Source organism: Phyllopteryx taeniolatus, chromosome 8 (assembly GCF_024500385.1).
Source record: "Phyllopteryx taeniolatus isolate TA_2022b chromosome 8, UOR_Ptae_1.2, whole genome shotgun sequence".
In the NCBI taxonomy this organism is placed as follows: Eukaryota; Metazoa; Chordata; class Actinopteri; order Syngnathiformes; family Syngnathidae; genus Phyllopteryx; species Phyllopteryx taeniolatus.
In genome coordinates this window covers 5,591,109-5,615,482 of record NC_084509.1, presented here as the reverse complement: position 1 = coordinate 5,615,482, position 24,374 = coordinate 5,591,109, and the positions used below count along the sequence as shown (strand labels likewise).

The 24,374-nt window shown below is 39.1% G+C and overlaps 1 protein-coding gene across 13 annotated transcripts in view; it reads left to right on the top strand.

Moving 5' to 3' along the window:
• Positions 1 to 21,504, top strand: part of kirrel3b (kirre like nephrin family adhesion molecule 3b) — a 210,009-nt gene extending 188,505 nt beyond the window's left edge. For 4 of the 13 annotated variants that reach the window (XM_061782385.1, XM_061782384.1, XM_061782390.1 and 1 more), the window contains 7 exons: positions 6,050 to 6,150; positions 7,467 to 7,677; positions 9,727 to 9,834; positions 10,266 to 10,349; positions 10,654 to 10,769; positions 11,400 to 11,486; positions 15,869 to 21,504. In XM_061782385.1, the coding sequence (XP_061638369.1) occupies positions 6,050 to 6,150; positions 7,467 to 7,677; positions 9,727 to 9,834; positions 10,266 to 10,349; positions 10,654 to 10,769; positions 11,400 to 11,486; positions 15,869 to 16,330 (1,169 nt within the window). In that variant the 3' untranslated portion in view covers positions 16,331 to 21,504. Of the gene's footprint in view, positions 1 to 6,049; positions 6,151 to 7,466; positions 7,678 to 9,726; positions 9,835 to 10,265; positions 10,350 to 10,653; positions 10,770 to 11,399; positions 11,487 to 12,464; positions 13,864 to 15,868 lie in introns of those variants that run through there. The other 9 variants (XM_061782386.1, XM_061782389.1, XM_061782388.1 and 6 more) reach the window with 9 other exon arrangements.
• Positions 21,505 to 24,374: the final 2,870 nt, after the last annotated feature.

The following is a 24,374-nucleotide window of genomic DNA, read 5'->3' as shown; positions in this document are numbered from 1 at the left end:
ATTCAATAACTACAACTAGAAAGGCACAGAGGTTTCCTGGCAAAGAACAAACATTTGTATTCACATTGATGCATGTATAAAAGTAAAAGTGTACTCATTAGACAAATGATATTAATGTTCTACATCAACTCTCAAGAGGGCTTATAAAATAAGCGAACACTGTTAACACCAAAATGGCAGTTACATCTAGCAAACAGCAATGAGAAAAAAATTATCCTCTATTCACCTTGTTATGTTGATGTGTAAAAATCTATTGTGCGCTATGCACATGTGCCAGCTATCCACAAAGTTATTGTAAATGGACATACCACAGCCATGATGCCTCTAAAGTAACCGCAGTCAATGGTGTGACGTTCAAGTCTCTGGTGCACATTCTAATGTTTCTTTATTGTTTGTTTTCCCTGCAGTGATCCTCCAAGCCTTTTAACGACTTCATTTAAATTGCATGTGTCATTTCGTCTGTCTTTTTCCTCCTTGGCGCTCTGTGTTGCCGACTCCCACAGTAGCAAAGCACGTAGACACAAGGATTTCTGATTTTCCCCCGGGAAGACTGCAATTTAATTATAATCAAACAGCTAGCAGGGGAGGCAGTTTGCATTTAAGTCACTAATGGATACATATTGCTTACTCTTCTCATACACTCACAATGAATTTGCTCCTCACAACCTCAAATAAGGTTACATGGTGGAGGGCTGAACACATCCATGTATGTGATTGCTTATCCCAACACAATATATAGTACAAACACTGTGCACTGTTCCAAATGATTAAGCATTTGTAATTTGTGTTCCTTTTCAATAGTCAATAAAATATTCAGTTCAATAGTCAATAAAATATTCAGTTCATCAAAAAATGTAGAACATAGCTTGTATAATAATGGAAATTTTATAGAACAAACAAAACCACCATGATGGCAGATAGCATTATTTTTGGTGGAAAATACTCGAAACTACAATGTTGCAATTATTATGCAAATCATTTTATAGCACACTTTTCCATAATGCCGAAAATAACATCATATTTCTGTCATTACATATTTCTCGCTATTTCAACCAAATTACATGCTTTTCATTGTTATAACCTTCAACCTCAAACTCTGAAATTCTAAATCCATGGCTAATTTATGCCTGGAACTTATTTGACAAAATTGGTTTTACGTCCATCAAACAGAATGAAGGATACTTCACAGGCTCACAATAGGGTCGAGGTCGGGGGATGATGGTGGCCACACCATGAGTTTTTTTTCATTCTTCCTCCTCATACCCATGGCAGCTGAAGCGCCAATGCTTTTCTTTTGCAGTGTTGGTTAGTGAATTGTCTTGAATGAGAACCATTTTACAGTGCAAGGGACACTGATTCTTTCTATATCATGGCAGGTAATTGTCAGTTTGAAACTGCACATATTTTGTAGAAGTCGTTTTGACACCTTCAGGCACCCCAAGGGGGCCTACCATACCGTATTTCTCACCATTATTCCAGCCCAAAACATCACTCTGCCATCTCCTGACTGATGTTGCAGCTTTGCTGGGACATGGTGGCCATCCACCCTGACCATACACAGCTCCTTCCATCTGGACAATCCAAAGTAGTATGGCATTCATTCATTTATTCATTTTCCATATAGCTTACCCTTGTTAGGGTCGCGGGGATGCTGGAGCCTATCCCAGCTGACTCTGGGCGAGAGGCGGGGTACACCCTGGACTGGTTGCCAGCCAATCGCAGTAGTATGGCATTCTTCGGTTAATTTGAAAAGGATTCCCCAGTTCTTATTTCATGCCATCTTAGAGAAGAGTGAAAGGACCTTCTGTGCATAGATGCCAGGGAATTCATTAATATTATATCAACAAGTGTTTATGGCCTACTCTTTTCTCACAACACCAACTGTGTTTGGGTAAATAAGTATGCATAATGACTCAAAGAACGACCTAAGGTGAGAAAGTCTGTAATCGCAGCAAGGCAACAGGAGGGCTTCAGACCACCCGCTTGCCTCCTGAATACACCCTATGGAGGATCGGGCCAATATAGATCTTTTTTTCTTGTTCCACATACTTTATGCACCCAGTTAATGAGATTTCCAGCCTCCCTTAAACTTCTTTAATGCTGCATGTGGAAGAAAATAGCAAGTTCATGAGGGTGAAGAGTGCATTAAGGGTGCATGTTTTTCTGACCAGTTAAATAAGAGTGATACACCGCACGTGGCAAAAGTTGTTTGCAGTACTGCCCCGACAAGGTGACTTTTGGTGTGAAAATATATGTAATGTACAGTAATACGGGCGGCACGGTGGACGACTGGTTAGCACATTAAAAAAATAAATAAATACATACATACATTCTACATACTGTTAAGATGGAATGCAGTTTGAGTTTGAAACAATACTAAATAAACACTTGCACCAAAAAGCTGAACTAAATGTACAACGAGCAGTTGTTAAACATCACTGCTGCTATTTTGGTACGAGTGGTTGTTAGCTCTATGCTGACAGCATCCTCTTGCAAACGATTCTCCCATTCCTCCTCTGAGAAGAAAGTGGCCACCAGTGACCATGTACCAGACATTTGCGTGCTTCTGTACCTGCTTTATTCCCTCTTATCCCACAAGAACAAAAGACAAGTCAAAAACCAGTTGCTGTTTTTTTTTCCACCACTAAGAAAATGTTGAGCTTTTGTTCGGAGGAAAATATAAGTGCTGGCCTTTTGACACCCATGCAGAGGTTGTGTTATCAGATTGCAATGTCCACCCCAGAGTTGATGCCTCCTCCGATGAATGACAAATTATACCCAACACTTTGATGACCTCTCCTGCTTTTGTGGTGTTGTGCCGCCCACCGCCTTGATAGCAAAGTGTCTCTTTTTTTTTTCTTTTAACCTGAGTCAGGGAGATAAAGCTAATTATGCTCCACATTTGCAAGTCAGATCCATACAATAGATCCTTTTTAGCTAAGACCACAAACCCTTTGCAGCCTGCAAGGTATTGATCCTGCTTTATGTTTACACGCTGGACTCTGAGGAAGATCATGCATCTTTCATGTACAAACAACCTGTAACAAATATGTGAACCAAGACAAGGTTGCAATACATTTGACTCAAGTCTGTGGCATCATTCATTTTGCGGCATTCCAGTCGCATACCAAGGCACCATCTGGCAAAGTCCCATTAAATTTTGTATTCATTTTAATCACAGACGGGTAATAAACTGCAATTATGTATCGGTGTAGAGCTGGAGCAGAGTTTGGAGGAAGTTGGCAAGTGAAGCGAGTTGTTCTCACTAATTAACAAGATTGCTCATGCGCCACCCCCTCAAAACACTCGTCTTTAGCCTGAACCATCACAAGAAACTCACTAAATGTTTGATGATGTCCTTGCCTTGTTTTGTTTTGGAATAATCACATGCTCTCTTCAGTGTGAGGGGGTGGGGGGGGGGGTGGGGTTTATAAAAATAGTTGTTGAATCATCCTCCCAAGAAATGACTATGGCGTTTGGTGGTAAAGATCAGAAAATGTTGTAGTAATAAAACCACAAAAAGTAAACATCTGCCACTTTTTTAAACAAGTGAAAAGGTACCATAGACCACCATATTTGTAGTTGTTTGTTCATCCAGAATTAATGGGCCTCTTCAGGGAAAATGATGCAGGACAACGGGCTCGTACCACTTGTTGGATTTTGGGGGAGGGGGAATAGTTATGATTAAAAATGTCCAGCAGTATGATTATTTCATACACAACAAGATTCTTCATGGTTTACACCGGGTAATGGAAGATGACTGGGAGGATTCGTATATTTAATCTGAAGCCATGGGAACGTATGCATTCTGATTACAGTCAAAGAAAGAGAAAATTGCACAAATATTGCAAAGTTGAACTGGTAACAAGTTTGAAAATGTTGGAGAACATTGTATTTGAGGTTAACAGGCACCCTGACAGAGGATGATGTAAAAACAAGCGGTTTATTCCAGAGCCAATCGTGGTGTCCCAGATAAGTAACTATCATGACTTGAGGCTTATTAATTTGGTTTGTTTATCAAGAACTGTCCACTGTTTCTTATTTTATTCAAAGGTGAGTTGTTTATTGTGTTCCAGCAAAGTAGTATACAATAAAACCTCACTTGGCGAGGAAAAAAATCACTGTACCCTAATTTATATAATTTGCTCTTGAATGAATCACTTAAAACCAAAAAGTGTTGATCAACAGTTATTTCTGATTAAGCATTTTCAAAGTCCTGTATCCGCTTAAGACGATGACATTTCCCATAAGTGACAGAAAAACATTATACAACCTGCCATATCAGTGATGATGAAAATTTTATGCACGCAGATTACATTCGAGAATTATTTATTTTACACTTTACTTCAGGAAATTACTTGGTCAAACATTGTTTTGTAATATGTAGTCATTCACAACAGCCAAAAAGATGCAAAAATTCAATGCGTCACACAATATTTGGTTTAGCTACAGCTGCCTGTGATTATACACATGGCCACCAAGTAGTTTCGTGTGCACACGAAGCATCAAGAAATGAACCATTACTCGAAGCAATTGGCTGAAGTGTTACAATGTCTCATGAAGCTTCATCACACGATCAGTATAAAACAAGACACGACTAGAGATGTGACTTACTGCAAAAACAAAGGACAATGAACCAACAAGGGCTGAAATAAACCAGGGAAATGGGAAACTGACACGACAACAAGGAACATCTGGACAAGACACGAGTGATTGGAGGGAGCTGATTGGCTGACACAAGGTAGTGGGGCTGGCGAGAAAAGGTGGAAATTAAAACTGAACGAGCAGGACAAGGCATTAACATGGGTCACAGGAAAACAAGACATGAAACAACACTAAATTTGATCTAAATGCCAAAAACACAGATCTCTTCAAAGTTCAAAGTTTCACATATCCATTGGTTGTCATTTTTGCTTATTGCTGCAGAATAGAAAAGAAATGCCGATCAAAACAATACTTCTCATCTTCAGGAACTAATGAAAATAACTTCAACCATTTTACCTCTCGACTGCATACACAGTACATGCAACTAATCAGAGGAAAACAAACACGGAGGGAGGAACTGAGTCAAGTGTGATATCTTCATGAATGTGGTCACCTGGTGTGAACAGCCCCCAAAGCAGATGGCAGGCTGCCCGGTCAGTCACTCACTGTAGGCTGACCTACTCTCAGACAACAGCTCCAAAAAGTTGAGATCCATTTAATATGATTTCAAAGACACCCTTTAAGAGAAACATAAAAGCTATTAATGTTAAGGTAATGGTATTCAAGATGGCTACATGCGGGCTATGTTAAAAGTAACCACACTGTCGTACAGACCCTCATTTAATTTCATAACTGAACTTTGTTGTATGCGTCGTAGAAGAGTGAGATTTTTTTACACTATTTCCTCACATTTTGATTCATAGGTCAAATGTTATGCGGCCAAGATGAACGTGATAAAACAGTGATTTGTTTGTTATCACCCTACAATAGGCAATATTTCTCCCTGTGTCTGTGTTGTCCTTATTATGCCATGAAGTACGGCACCATGGCTGCCCAGTATGCTTTTTCTCGGTGAAAGAAATCAAACAAGCCATAAATCAAAAAACAAAAAAAAAAGATCCAGAATGAGGTCTCATGCCCTTCTTTCAGTCCTTGCATGTCCTTGGGTAGACAATACAATGGGAGGAGACACTGCAATACATCTTTTCCATGGAGTCCTGAATTACAGAACACTTCATCAATCACAATCTGGTGAGCATTTAGTGTGAAAATGTACAAAAAGTTGCACAGCAAAATGTACAACAACGTTCAAATTGGGTATTGCTGTGAAGACACTGGAGTTGGCGAAATTATTTGCACAACGTAAAAAAAAAAAAAAGCTTTTGCAGGTAACCAGTTTTCTACTTAACGATATTTTCTCTACTTTCTAATACCATGTGTTACTTTTGTAAATAATCAACCTAAAATGTCTGATTACCCCCCCAAAATCAAAAGATCTGATGGTTTATCATATAATGTTTGCATTTCTGTCTTTTTGTATTTTTTAATATATGAATACACACAGGGCCACCCACCATTTCCAGCACTCAGACACAACAAGCCTTGCACGGAGAGAAAGGACAAATCAAATGTTTTATTCGAAGTACTCCACCACCAGACCGCATTGTAAGTACATTACTTTTTAAAGGATGCCTTGTATTTCATCTAGCTTTCTAGCATAACCATTTGTTAGATCTGTGTAAGTTGAGGTACATTACAGTGTTACGATAACCATTTGTTATCATGTGAAAAGGTGGAGACTGCTGTGTCTTGTTTGATTTACATGTACGCTTTGTTAGTGAGGATCACATCAAGATTTATGGACCTAATATAACATGCAAACTCCTCACAAGTGAACCCGGATTTGAACCCGGATCCTCAGAACTGTGAGACAGATGTGCTAACCAGTCTATCCACCGTGCCGCCTGTGTCTGCATATTTCGGGTTAAAAACAAAACAAAACATCATCTTCTATTTGGAGACCAAAACGTCCGGGTTCGAATCCGGCCTCGCCTGTGTGGAGTTTGCATGTTCTCCCCATGCCTGCGTGAGTTTTCTCCGGGTACTACGGTTTCCTCCCACATCCCAAAAACATGCATGGTAGGTTGATAGAACTCTAATTGCCCATAGGTGTGAATGTGAGTGTGAATGGTTGTTTGTTTATATGTGCCCTGGCGACCAGTTCAGGGTGTACCCCGTCTCTCGCCCGAAGCATCCCCGCAACCCTAGTGAGGATAAGCGGTACAGAAAATGGATGGATGGATGGATATACACGTGTATGAGAATGATCGGTAGATTTAGTCATCTACTCAGTGGATGGGGGAAAGATGTATGCGTGGGTGTTGAAAGGTGCAAACATACTCTCAGGATAAGAAAACATATTCAAACCAGGCATGTGGAGTGCAGGATGCATGCTCTATCTTGAGGCTGGTATTAATAGGAGAAGAGAGAAGAGAATTAATGTGTTTCAGCCATCCCTTAAATGACCCATGCACTCTTGGGCACCACGGGGGTCCGGAATCACCTACTCAACAGACGAAACATTTAGGTCAAGACATGACACATCCTAGTGGATCTCAGCCTCCACAACAATCACTAACATGAGACGAATGGAATGTTTAGTGACCAAATAATGTTTTTTTTTTGGCATAGCAAATGGCATAGCAAACTATCAGGCTGTAGACCTGGTATTCTCAGCCAAAGTGATGGACCTACTGTACCAAGTGACATTTATTTCCGCAGAGCCACACTCTTGCTACTGAAAAGCATTTTATTAAATAGACTGAAAGCTGAGCTGGCATACAGCCCTTTTAGTGTTGCTTCAATGCCTTTCGCATGTCGTTATACTCAGTCATTACTCTTCCAAGTGTCCTTATGCACTTACAGCACAGGGTTTGAACAATACAGATATCCTCTTTAGTGCTCACATTATCCGTTCTCAGGCCTGGTCCTGGAAAGAGACTGTGTTGGAGTCTGGGACGTCCGGCCGCTACACCGTCGAGACGGTCACCACAGAGGAAGGTGTCATCTCCACACTGACCATGAGTAATATTGTGCCAGCTGACTTCCAGACAATTTACAACTGCACTGCATGGAACAGCTTTGGCTCAGACACTGAGATAATTCGCCTTAAGGAACAAGGTGGGAGCCAAGGTCCGACAGGTTCCATCTTACTCTTCTCCAATTCATGTGGTGTCAAATAGTAGAGACAATTTTTGTGTGGTGTCTTTTTTGTGTCATTGTCAGGACCAAAGAATTACATGATGTCAAGTCATGATAACTATTAAGGGTTTTGTTTTTAGACTTGACTTGTTAGGTTAGGTTAAAACAAATCTGGCGCTCCTAATGCTTTAAAAAGAAAAAAAACATTTTAGAAGCTCTTAGTCTCAGCTGAATACCACAAATTAGTCACAAACCCAATATGCATATCCATGCAGGTTGCAACATTATCCGCCAGATTTTTACTGAACAACATTTGGTCCTATATTAAAGATGCCATTGTGCAAGCTTAGTAAACCAGGACCAAATGTGTGCGTCATTTATTTAGCCGTTTTCAAACTTGACAGGTTTGGTTCTGTTGAAACAATTTCTCTCATCAAGTGTGAATGATATTGTTCTAACCAGGGTCCGCACTCAAAGTAATAATTGATTAATTAATTTTCGAAACTCATCGTGACATCACAGCTGGTGTAGACCCCACATTTTACCTGCATTGAAACCAAGCACAGGAGTGTTCATAGAAAACACACTGGAGGAATGTGCAATTACGGGCCTTTGCCCAAGGGCATCTGTGCTATTAGAGTTTATACTCATCAAGGGAACCAAACGTAAGAGTCTTATGGTCACAGGCCACATTTTTAACCACTCTTCTACAGCTGTTCCAGTAATCATGGGTGGGTGTTTGTGTTAAGATAGCCCAATATAACATCCCAAATAGAGACATTAAATTATTTATTTCTTTGTTAAGAGACCCTTTTAAAAAGTAATACCTCTATCTGTTGACCTTTTCCTCCCTGCCACCGAGAAGGTTGTTTAGTCTTCGCACTCATCGCAAATGATAAATTATAAGCTGCTTATGTGCAAGTGACATTGACCAATGGCAACATTAAGCAGCCTTTAATGGTGTAGGAAGAGCACTTGGTTGTTTGGCTTCAGTTTAAAATTGCAGGGAGGTCATAAATGTGGGCAACTCCGGCCCTCATTAAAGTGTTTGACGAGGACCTTTAATGTTGGAGATGTTTGCCCGCAGGTTTGAGATCTTGCTCGTCCTGCAGTGTGCTACTCATCTGTGCAAGACATACATCAGGACCACTGTGGTTAAACCAATACACACTGCCACTAAAGAGCCTTCTGGGAAAATATTCAATAAGAATAATCAGCACTAGGGACAACATTAATACCTTACCAAACATTCAGATGTTTGCCAAAAAGAGAATAGTTACAGTCCCCACAAAGTGATGTGAAATTTCCAGAATTCGTCCTTAATATCTAAGCAACAATCCTATCAATCTTGGGACTGAAGCTTGTTGTGATGAAAGTATGGAAATGAAGGTGTGTTGCTGGAGGCCTAGTGCATATGGGTGTACCATATATTCAGATTAAATAACAGCATCAGAATAATAAAAATAAAAAGAAATAAAACCAGCATGTGAAACAAAGACATATTATCATATTATGTGATTAGCTTTGGTTATTTGAATCCAATCTGTTGCTAACGTAATCCACTAGCTGTTACTCACTTGTGATCAGATGTTTCTTAAAGTACATTCGTGGTTAATTTAATTTCACACCGAGTGACAATACATGTTTAAACATGTACAAGTGCGTCTTTAATACAACTTTTGTGTGAGTGTGTTTGTTTGAGAGTTTTGTTTTATTTTTGGGATATTAACAACAGTTTAACTTATTTTTAATCATATAATCATTAAGTAAATTGTATGTAAAACATCGCTTGCACAGTTAATTAAGGTTTTATAATGGATGTTTTTTGATAGCTCTTCATCACATACAACTATTAAAGCGTACGATTTTGTGAAGTGAGCTACTCTTATAGCTCCACTGTCTTGTCCAAATGTGTTCGACAAAGTTTTGTTGCAATACTTTATGAAGTCTGTGCCAAAATGTTGAACTGTTTCTGGTGTCTCTCTATCGCTGAATTATTATTTTTTTATTATTATTATTATTATTTTTTTTTTTATATAGACTCCCTTCCCGTAGCGGTGATCATCGGCATTGCCGTGGGAGCTTTTGTTGCCCTCATCGTCCTCATGGGAACCATTGGAGCGTTCTGTTGTACCCGCTCCCAGAGAAGTATGTCTGCTCGTCATTATCACATCCCGTGAAAACATGCATGCCAAAATATCATTAAGTCCACCATTACACTTAACATGTCCATCTATTGTAACAGATCTTGTTTTTCATTAACTCAAACAAAAGCTGCGATTGAAATAAAGATAAATGACAGGAGCAAAACTGTCACACTCCACGGAAGATGAGATCCCTTCTTGAGATGGACATCTTTTTTGTGCTGCAAAGATTATGAGCCAGATTGCGTTAAGGACTCATCCCACGCAACCTCAGTCTGACTGCGTCACATTTGAGACTATTTGCATCATGTTCACTGCCACCCACCCATGTACCAAGTGACTCAGGTTTGAGGCAGTCAGCAACTGTTTCTTTCCAAGAAGCGAACAAACTGTGCTACTGGTCCCTTCAGCATGTTTATTGTCTGTATACTACAGAGGAAGCGCACCTGGTTATGCCCTCACTGCCCGTCTCCATCTGTGCTCACCAGAGAGAACTTGCAAGCAAAATTAAAACAGAAAGTAAGAATTTATCTGACAGTATCATCAGCATTGTCCCAAACACAATGAGCCACCATGGAAGGTTGTGTGAGACTGCATATGTACTGTATGGAGGACGAGATAATCTTGTGTTGGCAGGAAACAAGTGATTAATAATTGTTGTGTATTGTTCTTTTTTTAGGGGAGGGAAGTCTATCACAAACCCAGGGATGTCGCTAAAATTTGTCATATTGCAAACCGCACGAGGGGAAATTAGAATGTCAACAAATACAAAATGGTGTTTATGCAAGCTTATTGAGATAAATGTGCCATCTGTTTCTGACAGATCTGAAAGGAGTTGTGTCTGCAAAAAACGACATCCGGGTGGAAATTGTGCACAAAGACCATAATGCCGCTAGAGAAAACGAAGAGCACACCTCCATGAAACAACTGATGGTGAGTGTGAGTGTCACAACATACTACTTTCCTTCTTTTCTTGTCTTCTTTGTCACAAATAGAATCCCGGAAAAATTAGCTTTTATAGTTATGTGTATCCTTTCCAAGCTGACATTAGCATAACGAATACACTATTAAAGGCAAAGCTGTGGAATTTATTATTTTATTAGTAAGGACATAACAAAAAGACATGTAGTAAAGGCTCAGAGGCTAAATTTATCGATATGATGTTGCAGGCAATACTGTTTCCAGTGTTTATTCCGACTGGCTAATCCTACAGTGGGTGTACTTGTATAGCTCCATGCCTGCAAGACACAGAAAGACCCTTTTTTTGGAGGATTAAGGTTTTTGTGCATGTTGCTCTAGGGTGGGGGTATTTGTAGGAAAAAGGTTTTGGGCTCCGCTTCTTCCTTTGCACAAAAATGAGTTCAGCTATCTTACAAAATTGCACTTTGTCAAGGGAAGACATTTCCAAGTATACATTATTAATGTTCCCTGCCAGCACCAAGTGAAGGTGTTCGAAATACTAAAATAGAACAATTGCTTAAAGTTTGAATCTTCCATCTGTAATGTTCTGTTGTACTTTGAATGGAAGAGTTTCCACAGGCTCTCAGACTTTTCTTGATTTCAATGCAGGTGGAACGTGGGGAGTTCCAGCAGGAGTCTGCTCTGAAGCAGCTGGAGGTTCTGCAAGAGGAAGAGAAAGACTATCAGCACATTAAGGTACAACTCTTGATCAATGACAGCATGAAGGCACTAAAAGCTGTAATGGTGAGAGGAATGCCTTTGGGCCGCAAAGTTGCGTTCAACAAAAAGACAAAATGCTTTAATGTCTCACCAATTTACAGTATGTGATTTTTTTCAGTGATAGATCCTGAGGCAGAATGTGTCCTGCAGGGCTAGTTTTAATAATGAGATGGTGGTTCAATATATTAGCTCTTGACTGGCCCTTAACATGAGAAAGACGATTCATTTTTAAGATAGAGTGTATAGATGTGGTTGGACTACTTCCCAAAGCATAGTGGACTGAGAGAGGTTGTGGGAATTAATTAACCTGATCTTACTCTTCAAGTAGCATTCTTCATCTTTAAAATTACATTTCATACCCTACTCAATATCTGATTGAACAATTTTATTATCATTATTATTTCAAAAAATGCCTGGGACATTATAATGGAACCATTATGGGATTGATAAAAAAAGCAGTCACTATACATATTAGGATAAAAAGGTTACATGTGGATCATAATGGTCCTAGTCTTGAATATGCATTATGATTCCTTCTGCAAATTAGATCAGAATTTATTTTTTTTACTCTAAATTGCCCGTAGGTGTGGATGTGAGTGCGAATGGTTGTTTGTTTGTATGAGCCCTGCGATTGCCCTGCCGACCAGTTTAGGGTGTACCCCACCTCTCGCCCGAAGATAGCGGGGATAGGCTCCAGCATGCCCGCGACCCTTGTAAGGATAACCGGTGCAGAAAATGGATGGATGGATGAAACTCCACCTGCATTTGGCTCTAAAGAGATCCAATACAATTGCTGTACTGCTCCACGATTATTTGGATTCCTAAACTATGCTCATACTGTTAATACAATTAAGAATTATTTTGCCGATATATGATATGTATTTGATTTTTTTTCATGTGAATGTGAACAGTAAAATTATGACTGTTTTTTTTTTGTTTTCAAATCCAACCCAGGCCTCTTTCGTGTGTGGCTATAAAATGGATATATATCCGCTGTGACTGCAGTCTGGACGCTCAGGCCGCCTTCATCTGACCCATACACCATCAAAAGGAGACAAATGTCACATTTGTTGAAGTGTTTACTTTTGTTCAAGACTGCGCCACGTAACATCATGCTTTTTCTGCATGCGCGTCATTTCAAGGACGCATTTCATTTACATTAGAAGTCGCATTGTTATTGTAATGTGAACGACTACATAAAAAGATCAGATTTAACAAAACAAAAATATCAGAATTCGGCATCATACCCTGCAGTTTGACCGTAGCCTTAGTCACAGGTCATAGTTTTACTAGGGTTGCAAAATTAACAAAATTTGTGTTTGAAGTTGGAAACTTTTCATGCCAATTGATGGAAATGTAAATGAATGTGAATATATGGGCATTTAAAGAATTGAAGTAGAAACCAGAATGAAGTTAATTTTCATCGGAAATATGTTTGTTTGATTATTTTTTTCTATGGTACTACTCACAATAAACCAATGGAAGGAAATGTAATTTAACTGATTATTCACATGAAACTGGAATTTTCTAGCCTTTTGCAACCCTCCATACCATTGTTTAATGAAAAAAAAAACGTAATATTTAAAAGTTGCAGTGTTTCCACAATCCCTATAATAATCTGCGATCTTTATACCCATTTTGTATGCTGCTGAAAAGTTGAAATCAGGTTGAAAATGGGACCATGATTGTGTGCCAGTGTACAAACAAAGCATGAGTCACAGTCATACAGCTTAAGCCTCCTGTTGGCTGGTAACAACAGACAAGAATGCTAAATCTAGAAACTTGATAGTTGAGTGTAACTCCCGCGTTCTCTGGTTTGATCAGTGACAATCGTGCCACCGTGTGCACATCCTGCACATATGGAGCAGTTCTAAGACAGAAGTGTGGTCAGAGACAACCAAACCTCTCTTAACTCAATGCAGTGCAGTAAATGTCTGTTGTTGTTTCGTAGCCATTCATCCAATTTACATGCCAATGAGCAGACATGAATGAATGTGTTCGTGCTGAAGGGGGCACCTGGCAACCAGTTCTCCTTTAGTGCACAACTCCTCCATAAGTGATCTACAAGGGATCTGGCAGACTTTTTTTTTTTTTTTTTTCGTGGCTTATCTTTTTAGTTTCATCAGTCAGCTATACTGCTGCATGGCCCATTTTTCAGTTTCATACTTTGTTATATGTTCCCAGTCATATTTGTGGTTATGTGGTGGTTATGCTTTCCCGGTCCAGTCAGCCCACTGCTGTAAAAATAACTTATTTTTTGAAATTTCCCCAACAGAGCAAAATTCTTTTTTTGAACCCTTTATTCACAACCTACCTGTCAACGACATAAAGTGAAAATAAAATGTTATTCTGGCTCAAGGGACCATGTAAATGACATACAGTATGGTGTGTGTGTGTGTGTGTGTGTGTGTGTGTGTGTGTGTGTGTGTGTGTGTGTGAGCGTGTGTGTGCGTGTGTGTGTGTGTGTGGTGCCTTAAAAGCCCATGTCTTTCAATCCTGCAATGTGGCTTTTCTGTATGGTTTTAAAGGTCCTACATTTTGGCTATGTGGACCTCCATAGAGTGACTCTCTAACATGATCTTAGTGTAAAAGTGTCGATTTCATTTTGTAAAACACCTTGGTTTTGTCATACAAGTGTCCAAAAAAGGCCCCTCTGGTAGCTACTTCTGTTTGACCCAGTTTTTTTATCCGCTTTGTCCATATTTGGCTAAGACCGCCCCCTTTCCTCTGATTGGTTGCCCCTCCCCCCTGAAGCCCCCACAAGACCCACTTGTGAGAGCACATGTATTAATGTTGTTATGTTGACAGCACTGGCTCGGGGGTGGAGAGGTCGACGGAGAGCTCTGCGAGTGACGAAGATAAGCTTGAAAAATTCAAATGACCTGATTTTAAGCCTCTCAGCAGAAAAACATCTGGATCTCAGGAATGCATGAACAATTTTAATTTATATTTCATATGTTTAGTGAGGCACCATTGGTGACAATATTTCATCCCAAATACTAGAAAAAGTTGCTTCGGCAAAATATGTCCCCTTTAACACTTCCTTCTTGTGTTTGCGGGTTCTCTGGGAGTAGCCTATTTTCTCTCACATTGAACACTAAATTGCCTGTATTATGTGAATGGTTGTCGGTTCTGTGATTGACAGGCAATCAGTCCACCCCGCCCCTCTTGCTTTAAGTCAGCTGGGATCTGTTCCAGCTTCCCTGTGATCCTGAACAGGATGTGCAGTAAAGAAAATGGATGAATGTTTACGCCCCCCTTTAGTGCATTTCATCTAAATGCATCCGTAAATCAAGTTGGACAGATTGATTCAGTAGGAGTTTATTCTTGAAGATAAATTCCCTTATAACAATTCCCAAAGATGATGTGACCAGTCTGTTGCTGCGAACAAGTGGCACAGAAGAACAACATTTAATTGTCTCCTAAAGGTTACATCCCATAAGGAATGTCACGTTGGTCACTGCAGCATCCCAGCGGGTATCAATATAGGCCTTGCAAAATTTACAGACTCCCATGCGTTTTGGTCAGATGAGCATTGGCAGCGACTCCCTGGTGTTTTTGTCGTGTTTAAAGGCCTACATGTTTTTCTCTGGAGCTACACCCCCCCTCCCTCCACCCCCACCCCCCACATTAGTGGCAACAGGCGTGAGGGCCAACAGGGGTCCTGAATGAGAGATAAAGGCCAGACGCGAACCATCTCCCTGTACGCCGTCAGATACAGACAAGCATAACAAGTATCCTCTCGTGCTGGCTTGCTCTCATTTCCCCCATTATGAGCGCTTTTCTTTTGGGATTTGCCTCTCACTATGCTTGACATTCACATCCTCTCCCATGAGGATAACACACACACACATGCACGCCCGTCCCCTAACTGGACCCTCGGTGACAGTGCGGTGCCTGCAGCCAAGCGCACAAACGATGGCACCGCTATAGGCACAATAACCGTTTTGGTGCTGAGCCTGCTTGACAGTACAGACACTGCAATGTGTTTTGCTCCAATTAAAGCTGGTGTGTGATTGAACTTTGCAGTGACACATTGGATACCAAACTATGAATCATCAAGGCCCGCTTAATTAGCGAGAAGCATGATTTTTAAGGTTAGAATGGGGCTGACTAAATCCAAACAGTTTGTCATAGTTCGCCATGATTCATATTGCAGCATGTGTCCTAATTTAGTCACTCTCTTGAATGGTAATTACAGTGAGCTTGACCGTGCCTTCTGTTGAGCTTTGAGGAGACAACAATTAAGCACGTACACGATGAAAAGAGTTTGTCTTTTATGTCAAGTTCCCCATTTAATTTGTTTTGACTGTTACCCTAGAGAAGAAACTTTTACATTTGATTATTTTTCCAAATAGGACCCCACAAATGGCTACTACAGCGTCAATACGTTCAAGGAGCACCCGACACCAACCATGGCGGGGAACCAGTCCACTGATGGGAGGAATCCAACAAACACAAGCACCCTAGGCAAGCAGCGGGTACCAACGGGCATGTCCTTCACCAACATCTACTCTACTCTCGGAGCAGGCCCCAATCGTCTGTACGACTACAGCCAACGCTTTGTTTTGGGCATGGGCAGCAGCTCCATTGAGCTCTGCGAGCGGGAGTTCCAACGTGGCTCATTAAGCGATTCCAGTTCCTTTATCGACACGCAGTGCGACAGCAGCGTCAGCAGCTACAATAAGCCGGACGGCTACGTGCAGTTCGACAAAGACAGCAAGGCGTCGGCTTCCTCGTCATCCCACTACTCCCAGTCTTCATCGCAGAACTCAGACCTAACCCGGCCCCTGCAGAAGCGCATGCAGACCCATGTCTGACAGCCAGGAAGTGAGGGATGCTGTTTAAACAGGGTGTGAACAAGCCTCAGTGTGAAACTGTATCTTCTTCTGGAGGTGCAGGAGACGGGTGGTTTGATCAAAAGTTGTGACTTCTTTTCAGACTTCGCAATTTCTTCAAATGTGGGTCAAGAAGCCTTATACTGCCGTGTTGCTTAATCACGCGTCCTTTTTTAAAGAATCCATAATCTTGAGTAGTGCCACAGCAGCGATGTTTGCCAACACAGAGACAATCCAAATATGGAGCTTGAAGTGATTTACCACATGGGATTGTTCCGCTGATTAATGGTCAGCGATAAAACAAGGCTTTGTTTGATAATCTGCTCCCTTTGCAAATACATTTTTTTTAAGATTGTCGTTCTAAAAAAAGAAAAATCATTCTTATCAGTGTTGGAGTGAAAGAGTACAAGTGTGAGCTACTTTCCCACAACTCTTTCATGTACTGTAGTTTCAAGCACAATGACTGTATGTGCACGAGGTTTTTAAGTGTTGCAATGACAATTCAACACCCATCACCAACCCCTACCTCCTTCGGCCCTAAGCTCGGCTTGTTGCAACTTTCCTCCTGAACAGGTGGAGTAAAACTTGCGTCTCTCCACATGCCCACAGACATGTTTAATAGAAGAGCTGTATTTGGGCCATAGAGGCAGAAGATAAAGAAGGGCTGAGACCACATTTGCAATCCAGAGTCTTGAGTTTTACATTGACGCTCTGATTAAAGAATATCAGTGTAAATATTGTATATGACTGTAAATTATTTTCTGAATCTTAAAGAGAAAACATTGGTTCACATTGTCCCAAAAATGTATTATCTACTTTGCCTTGAGACCTGTTAGAAATGAAAAGTGTTGACTCAGCAAAGCGGGCTTATTCGATATCAGCTTCTCTGTTGACGTGGAGAGGTATCATTTATAACGGAACACAATGCAGCCTGTAAACTAACTTGTGCTGCACCAGAAGTCATCAGCCACACACACTGAATGAAATGTAAACATATTGTCCTGATGATTCTTATTTTTGTGGTTATATTGCTGTGCGTAGTGAGTGTTACTGATGGAACAGGAACTGGAGACCAAGATGTCACAGGAGTCAAATTTACAAAACTTTTGTCTTTTGATTTAGATTTTCCATCCAGTGAATCTTTATTATTATTATTATTATTATTATTATTATTATTATTATTATCTACACCAACGTGGTTATGTTCAACTTCCTGGCTACAAGTTTGACCTTGACTTTTAATTTAATATTATTTCATTTTATTATAGTCACTCTAAAAAAAATGATTGAAAATGATTTGAAAATTACAACAAAGTGATACGTATATTAAAAAAAATTGCTTTACTTTTCAATTTGGAACAAAAAACTGCTAAAATGTGTTGGTTATAGCAAAATATGTAAGTAAATCCCAAGACATTTAACTGGAAAATGGAAGTCATATTTCTCAGTCCCACAGTGTAGTGCTCCAACTATAATATAAAATATACTGTACGTGTATATTTTTGTCAAAAGAATGAAATAAAAAGCTTGTGTTTATGTATCAAAAGGTATCCAACCAGGTTTCATTCAAATTTGGCAAACTACACTTTTTCAGATGATGATTTCTCCCTCAAACCCCATCAGAATGAGATAAATTATAATCTGATTTGATGGGATTTGAGAGAGAAAAACTGTTGGATTTAAATAGGACAACAATAGCTGTAACGAACTAAGGATCCATCAATTCAGATTTTCTTCTGGATTCATGGGAGCAACATTTCCACCCTTGCAGTTCTCTCAGTTCAGCCATTGATTTTGTAAATGACAAATGCTTCAGCCTTGCCAGAGGTCTACTGTATGCTTGAGTGCTTTGGTTTTTTTGCACTGTATATGCTAAATTTGGATTATTTAGTGGAGAGTAGAGACAGAATAGAGAAAAATTGCCTCTCCAAAAACAATCATAAAACAATGTTTCAAAGTGAAACTGTCAAGTGTTATCGTCACACTTTGTATTATACTGATGTGGGATTAAAAAATAAATAAATAAATAAATAAAAACAAGTGGTATGAATAATGCTGCCACTAAAGATATTTGTCAGTCATTGGACATGATGTCATGATTTTGTATTAAGTGGCTGGTATACAAAAACATCAAACTTCATTAAAATTTGATTTACCCGTAATCAAAATTCCACATCTTTGATCATGCTTTGGGCTTTGTAAGGTTAGTTAAAGTATAGATCTCAAGACTGAGCTGCTTGCCCACTTTTGCAAACAACAATGACAATTAATATACAGGTGATCTTGATAAAGGTTTCTTCCTAGTTTCCCAGCGAACCACCAGCCTGGCCAGAATAAGCATTGAAAGCACATTAAAAATAATTACTCTCAAGGTATGCGAATGGTTTTGAAACTGTGCTTGTGGCGTGGACTATAAATTTATAAAAGAACTGGTCCCATTTGTACACTTGAATGCAAAAAGGTCAGTTTAAACATTGATAATCCATCTTGGAATTTAGCAGACTGTATATACATTTCTTAAATGCTGTCTTTTTTGTGTATAGTTTTCCCCCTCTTGTTTTTCTTTATTTCTCAGTCATCACGTTTAACTATATTAAAGCTCATCAAATCCATGATACGTCACAAACTGTACAGACACTTACATGAATTCCATCAAGTCTGCTTTTTTCTCTCACAAATTTACATGAAAGAAGGCTTAAGTGAGCACTTCCCCTTCACTATTTTTACAGGGAAGACTTTTGCAGCTAAACACAGGACATTTGATAGAAATGAGAAGCTGGAAGTTTAGCTGGCACTCCTTAGAAGTGAGATGAGGTACAAGTTGATTATTCTAATAACTTCAGCCCCTCGGAGAGACGCCTACTGCTATTTTATCTGGTTGCAGGTTGACCAACTTTTCAAAGAAGTACAGAATCTATAACTCGACCAATCAACATATCTTGCCACATAATCAAGCATGAATTGTTACAAACAATGAATAAATCACTGAGGTTATGATCTCTAGTGGTGACAAATGCTTATTTACAGAATTCTTTCTCCTGCTACGTGTAACCACTGCCAATCCATTTCTGTTTAAGGCAGATGTACACAGATTTTTTTTTTCTCACCAGTCCAGGTTCAAAAGCTATAGAGTATTAAATATTTGTGCCACACTAAAATAAAAAATAAAATAAGTAATGATGTGATTAAAAAGAGCAGTTGTGATATTTGGTGACTTAATTTGTAAAATTACAGGGCACAAAATTTACAGTAGAATATATTAGGTCAAATGCCCCAAAAGTAAAAGTCGGACCACCAACATATTTCTGGAAATATCTGCCTCAAAGGTTAAACAAACTTAGAGTTCAAAGTTCAAACCATTATTGTGAGAGGCAAAGCATTAACTCCACAAGTTCTGAGAAGAACCTCGTTTGTTGGATATGTTCAACCATGAATTGAATTCGAAGATTAAAAGGGTTTTTAACAAATCTAACATTCACCTTTATTAAAATGATGACTTTGTTCACATACCACTGTATGACAAAAATACAATTTAAAATCTTAAATCAAAGTACCAGCAACTTGTAACATTGAGACCTTACTTTTGTAACATTTCAACTTTGTTTCGTTTTTCTTTAGTTGTGGGATGGCACTTTATTATTTCTTCTTAAACACACATCCCCAACAAAAGCAAGTGTTAAAAAAGTAAAAATCTTAACACTCGGGCTGAGCAATGCAAGACACAAAATTATGGCTGATCAAACATAAACAAATAAATAGCCAACATATTGTTAGTTCAATTAATGAAAATTAAATGCTGAAAGCAATGTTTATGAAACTGTTCATCCTGGCTGGGTTTATTTATTGATTTATTTGTTTGTTTTTCATAGGGGGAAAAAAAATAAAATAACCTGTGGCCTAAAATACACCAGTCTTGCCTGGGTATCCTTCGGGTATTCTTTCCCAGAGGACCTTGCGTTGCATTGTTTAGTCAGAATGAAGATGTAGGGCTGCTTTGCGGCAATTTTAATGTTACTGTGTGGTTGCAATATGCCTTCATTTTCTGAATCAATTGGCAAATATGTTGTCAGCATATTCTCCTGGATGTAAAAACAACACAGATCTAGTCCAAAAGGTCCAATTTTCTTTGTCTCGTGGATCGCCTGCAATGACACACCCCCCAAAAACAATGCATTTTATTTTACTGGTTGAGCGAACAGGCTCAGTGCAAAGCAAAATGATTAATATTTTATAGGCCAGCCGTCTGTCCCAATTCCACCATCCCATGGCCTTGAATGTACCGCTGAAAGAGTCAAAGCCCATGTGCCCTTTTCACCTGTAGGCTGCTGCATTGTGTTTGTCAGACAACAAGCAGCGTGCAGATACGAGGGCAAAACAGATGAATAAACACAAAGACCCAGAACAGTTACAAGGGGGTGCTACCAACAAAGTGATTTATTTTTCAGACATGCCAAAGACGAGTCTGTGCTACATTCAACACAACTGGAATGGGGATCCTTCTATGAGAGACAAAGCCACTGGTTACTTGTTCACTGCCTCAAATGTAATTCTAGGTCTTGAGGAAAGTGGATAAAGGAACGTCGGTCAATATGTCCACCTCGTTGTATACGATGCTGTCCATAATGGAAGACTGCCATGAAAAGGTGCCATGAAATGTAGAGGCCATCAAATGAACAAGTTCTTCAATATGTGATTGTTTTCTGAATCTCTGTTTTGCTCTCAATTAATTTATTTCTTTTGTACAAATCAGTGTATTGTGTGTACAAGGAAGAAAATGAGTGGGGCTAACAATGTTTAAATGTTTTTGACAGAATATGCTTCAGACCCAGCAGGGATGGCCCTGGTTCAGTATGCAGCATACAATGTACACAAAGTCACACAATAACTGGAACGTATTTGTAATTCAAATGAGAACAATTCTTGCACTGAAAGCATCTTCATTTGCAAACACTACGTGAACTTGGTTTGGAAAAGTGACTTAAGGGGATGATAGGAATCAAAAGTCAACATGTAAATTATTAGGAGCTGTTTTACTCAATGGGCCTACCTGTATGGAGTAAAAGAGAAAAACAAGGTTGTATTTTAACTGTGCTGGTCTGTGAATCTATGATGCTTTTGCTCTGTATATTTGGAGAATAAAGATCATGTTTGAGTTTTGTTTTTGTCTAAATGTTCTCAGTGAGAATGAGACCATATCCATACAAATGCTGGTCGGTATTTAAATACTGTATATATTTATACTGCACACATTTTGGATTATTTTTTTCCCCCACCAGACAAAATTTACGAATTCAATTAATTCGGGTCATTGAAAGATAACTAATATACAAGACAGGAAATATTTTGAAAGTACTTACAAATACAGCATTTACATGAACAAGTTAAAACAAGCAGTGTGTCTCATGTACAGTAGTGTACACGACAAACATGACTTTTTCTATATTAGTTTTTTGCTTTTTATTAGACGATGATGGTAGCTTGTGAAAGGCATTATGTTTTCATATATATAATTCCACTTTACATTCAGTTCATGAATAATATTTGGTCTTGAGGCTACTTAATGTCTAAAATGATCTTATATTTAAGGTTCGCAGTAGATTAAAAAAAAGTCTTCAAGGGGCTCTAAGCAGATATCCGTGTTTTGTTTCTAAATACATTAAATAAGTGCTGAAACCACTTGACTTGATACTAGTGAATGGGGCAGTGCCGACTGTCTAACTACCTGGGCTTCCTCCTACCCTCCCGCTGTCGTCAGTTGCCGTGTTCGGCTGTGACATTATGTCACCGACAATGAGGGTCCGGTGACGTATGCTTATTTTTATGATTATATTCCACAATAACCATTCAATTTTGAAGTTGAGCCTCCTAATGAGATTTGACATCATATAAGCTATTCACCCCTTCAGTACGTTTGATTTCTTTCGGCGCATCCATTGGACATGGCCCTTATAAGTTTTGAAATCTGATTTTATATACTTAGCGATTTGTTTTATTCATTCAAATTCGGCAGGCTTGTTAACATTACTCTTCTCTGTGTTGTGTCAAATTTACATGACATTTTTTGGGCCTGCTTAATGCCACTTTCAGACCCTTGTTCAAATCCCAGGTTTTTGGGGTATAATACAGTACATAAAATATGTACTGTATAATTCATAAGCTAAAAGAACCAAACTTGTTTTTGCCATTAATGTGACCTACAGTATGACCTTTACTACGATATAGATTAAGGACATTAGTTCATTACATTATTGGCATGTTATTATGTTATGAGCCTATTACGTTTCAAAAAGGGCACATTTATTATGTTATGGGCTGTTATTATGTAATGGGTTTCTACAGGCTTGTTTTTTAATATCACAAAAACCTGCTGTCTGAACAGGGATTTGTAGACTTTTTATAAACATTTGGTCATGTGTTTGTTTGTTTTTAACCTTTTTTTGTTTTTGGCTCAATAATTATAGTTTTTTGTTTTTTTTTAATATACCTGTGTATGTGTGGACATTTAGGATGCGATATAAGGGCTGAAAAATAGTAAAGTTCTGAGAAATTATTTCTTTTTTTGTCTTTTTCAGGAACACACCACTTTTACACAACCACATTTAGTAGTTGGTGTTGATACCCTGGACCAAACTAAACCAAACAATAACTATACAATAAAGTTGCTTGCCAATACTCAATAGTCCTTATCTTACCTCTCTTTTTTATCATAACATGACTCTTTTTACCCCTTGTTATTTTCACTGTATTACACATTTATTCTTAGTCTTACTTATTCTTCTTCACTCACATATGAAGACATGAACAATTGAGTAAAGGCAGAATGTTTTCACTAATACATTAACAGAAAGCGTTTTCCGTTCCAAAGCCAGTCAGAAGTTGGACCATAACTCCTGATTTAATGTTGTAACGTTAACGAGAATAACATTCAACATTCTTACTCAGAGTGTAAGAGAATATGAGACACTAGCAAATCAAAGCTCTAATGCGCCATTTATGACAACTTTTTTCTTCCACAGTCCTGTTGTGCTTCTACTGTGGTATACACACCTTGTAAAGATGGTTGTTGGTGCAATTAAAAGTATAAAAATGTTCCATAAATATTACAACAAACATACACTGTTTGGGGGAATAGCATTAATGGCCCACATGTGAAGCATCCAGCAGCAGCTGAAGGCAGGGTCATAACCCAAGCGAAAATTCTGCCGCAGCGGACTGCCTCAAATAATACTGTTATAATGAAATAATAAATAAATTAATGAATATATTATGCAACATGGCGGCACGGTGGCCGACTGGTTAGAGCGTCAGCCTCACAGTTCTGAGGTGCGGGGTTCAATCCCCGTCCCCGCCTGTGTGGAGTTTGCATGTTCTCCCCGTGCCTGCGTGGGTTTTCTCCGGGCACTCCGGTTTCCTCCCACATCCCAAAAACATGCATTAATTGGAGACTCTAAATTGCCCGTAGGCGTGACTGTGAGTGCGAATGGTTGTTTGTTTCTATGTGCCCTGCGATTGGCTGGCAACCAGTTCAGGGTGTACCCCGCCTCCTGCCCGATGACAGCTGGGATAGGCTCCAGCACGCCCGCGACCCTAGTGAGGAGAAGCGGCTCAGAAAATGGATGGATGGATGGATTATGCAACATGTTTTTTCTTGAGTCAACAGAAAGCTGGCTGACAATATTTGTTGCTGAATAAACAATTACATGTCGTCAAACCTAGATCCAGTTCATGTCATTCAAATGTATTTTTTACAGTCCTTAATATTGAAGATATTCAAGATTCAGGATGTTTATTGTCATATGCACAGTAAAACAATTATGTGCTAGTCTTGCTTCACTTATACAAAGAATATAAAAGATAGCAAAAGAAGAATGTAAATAATGAACGATGAAGAATAAAGAACAAAAATAAGCATATAATGTACAAAGAGGCAGGCATTTGTGTATAGCAGGTTGCAGAAGTATTGCACAGTGTAAACATTTCAGTGAGCAAGATTACAAATGATTTTTAAAAAATGCAGAGTGTGGTT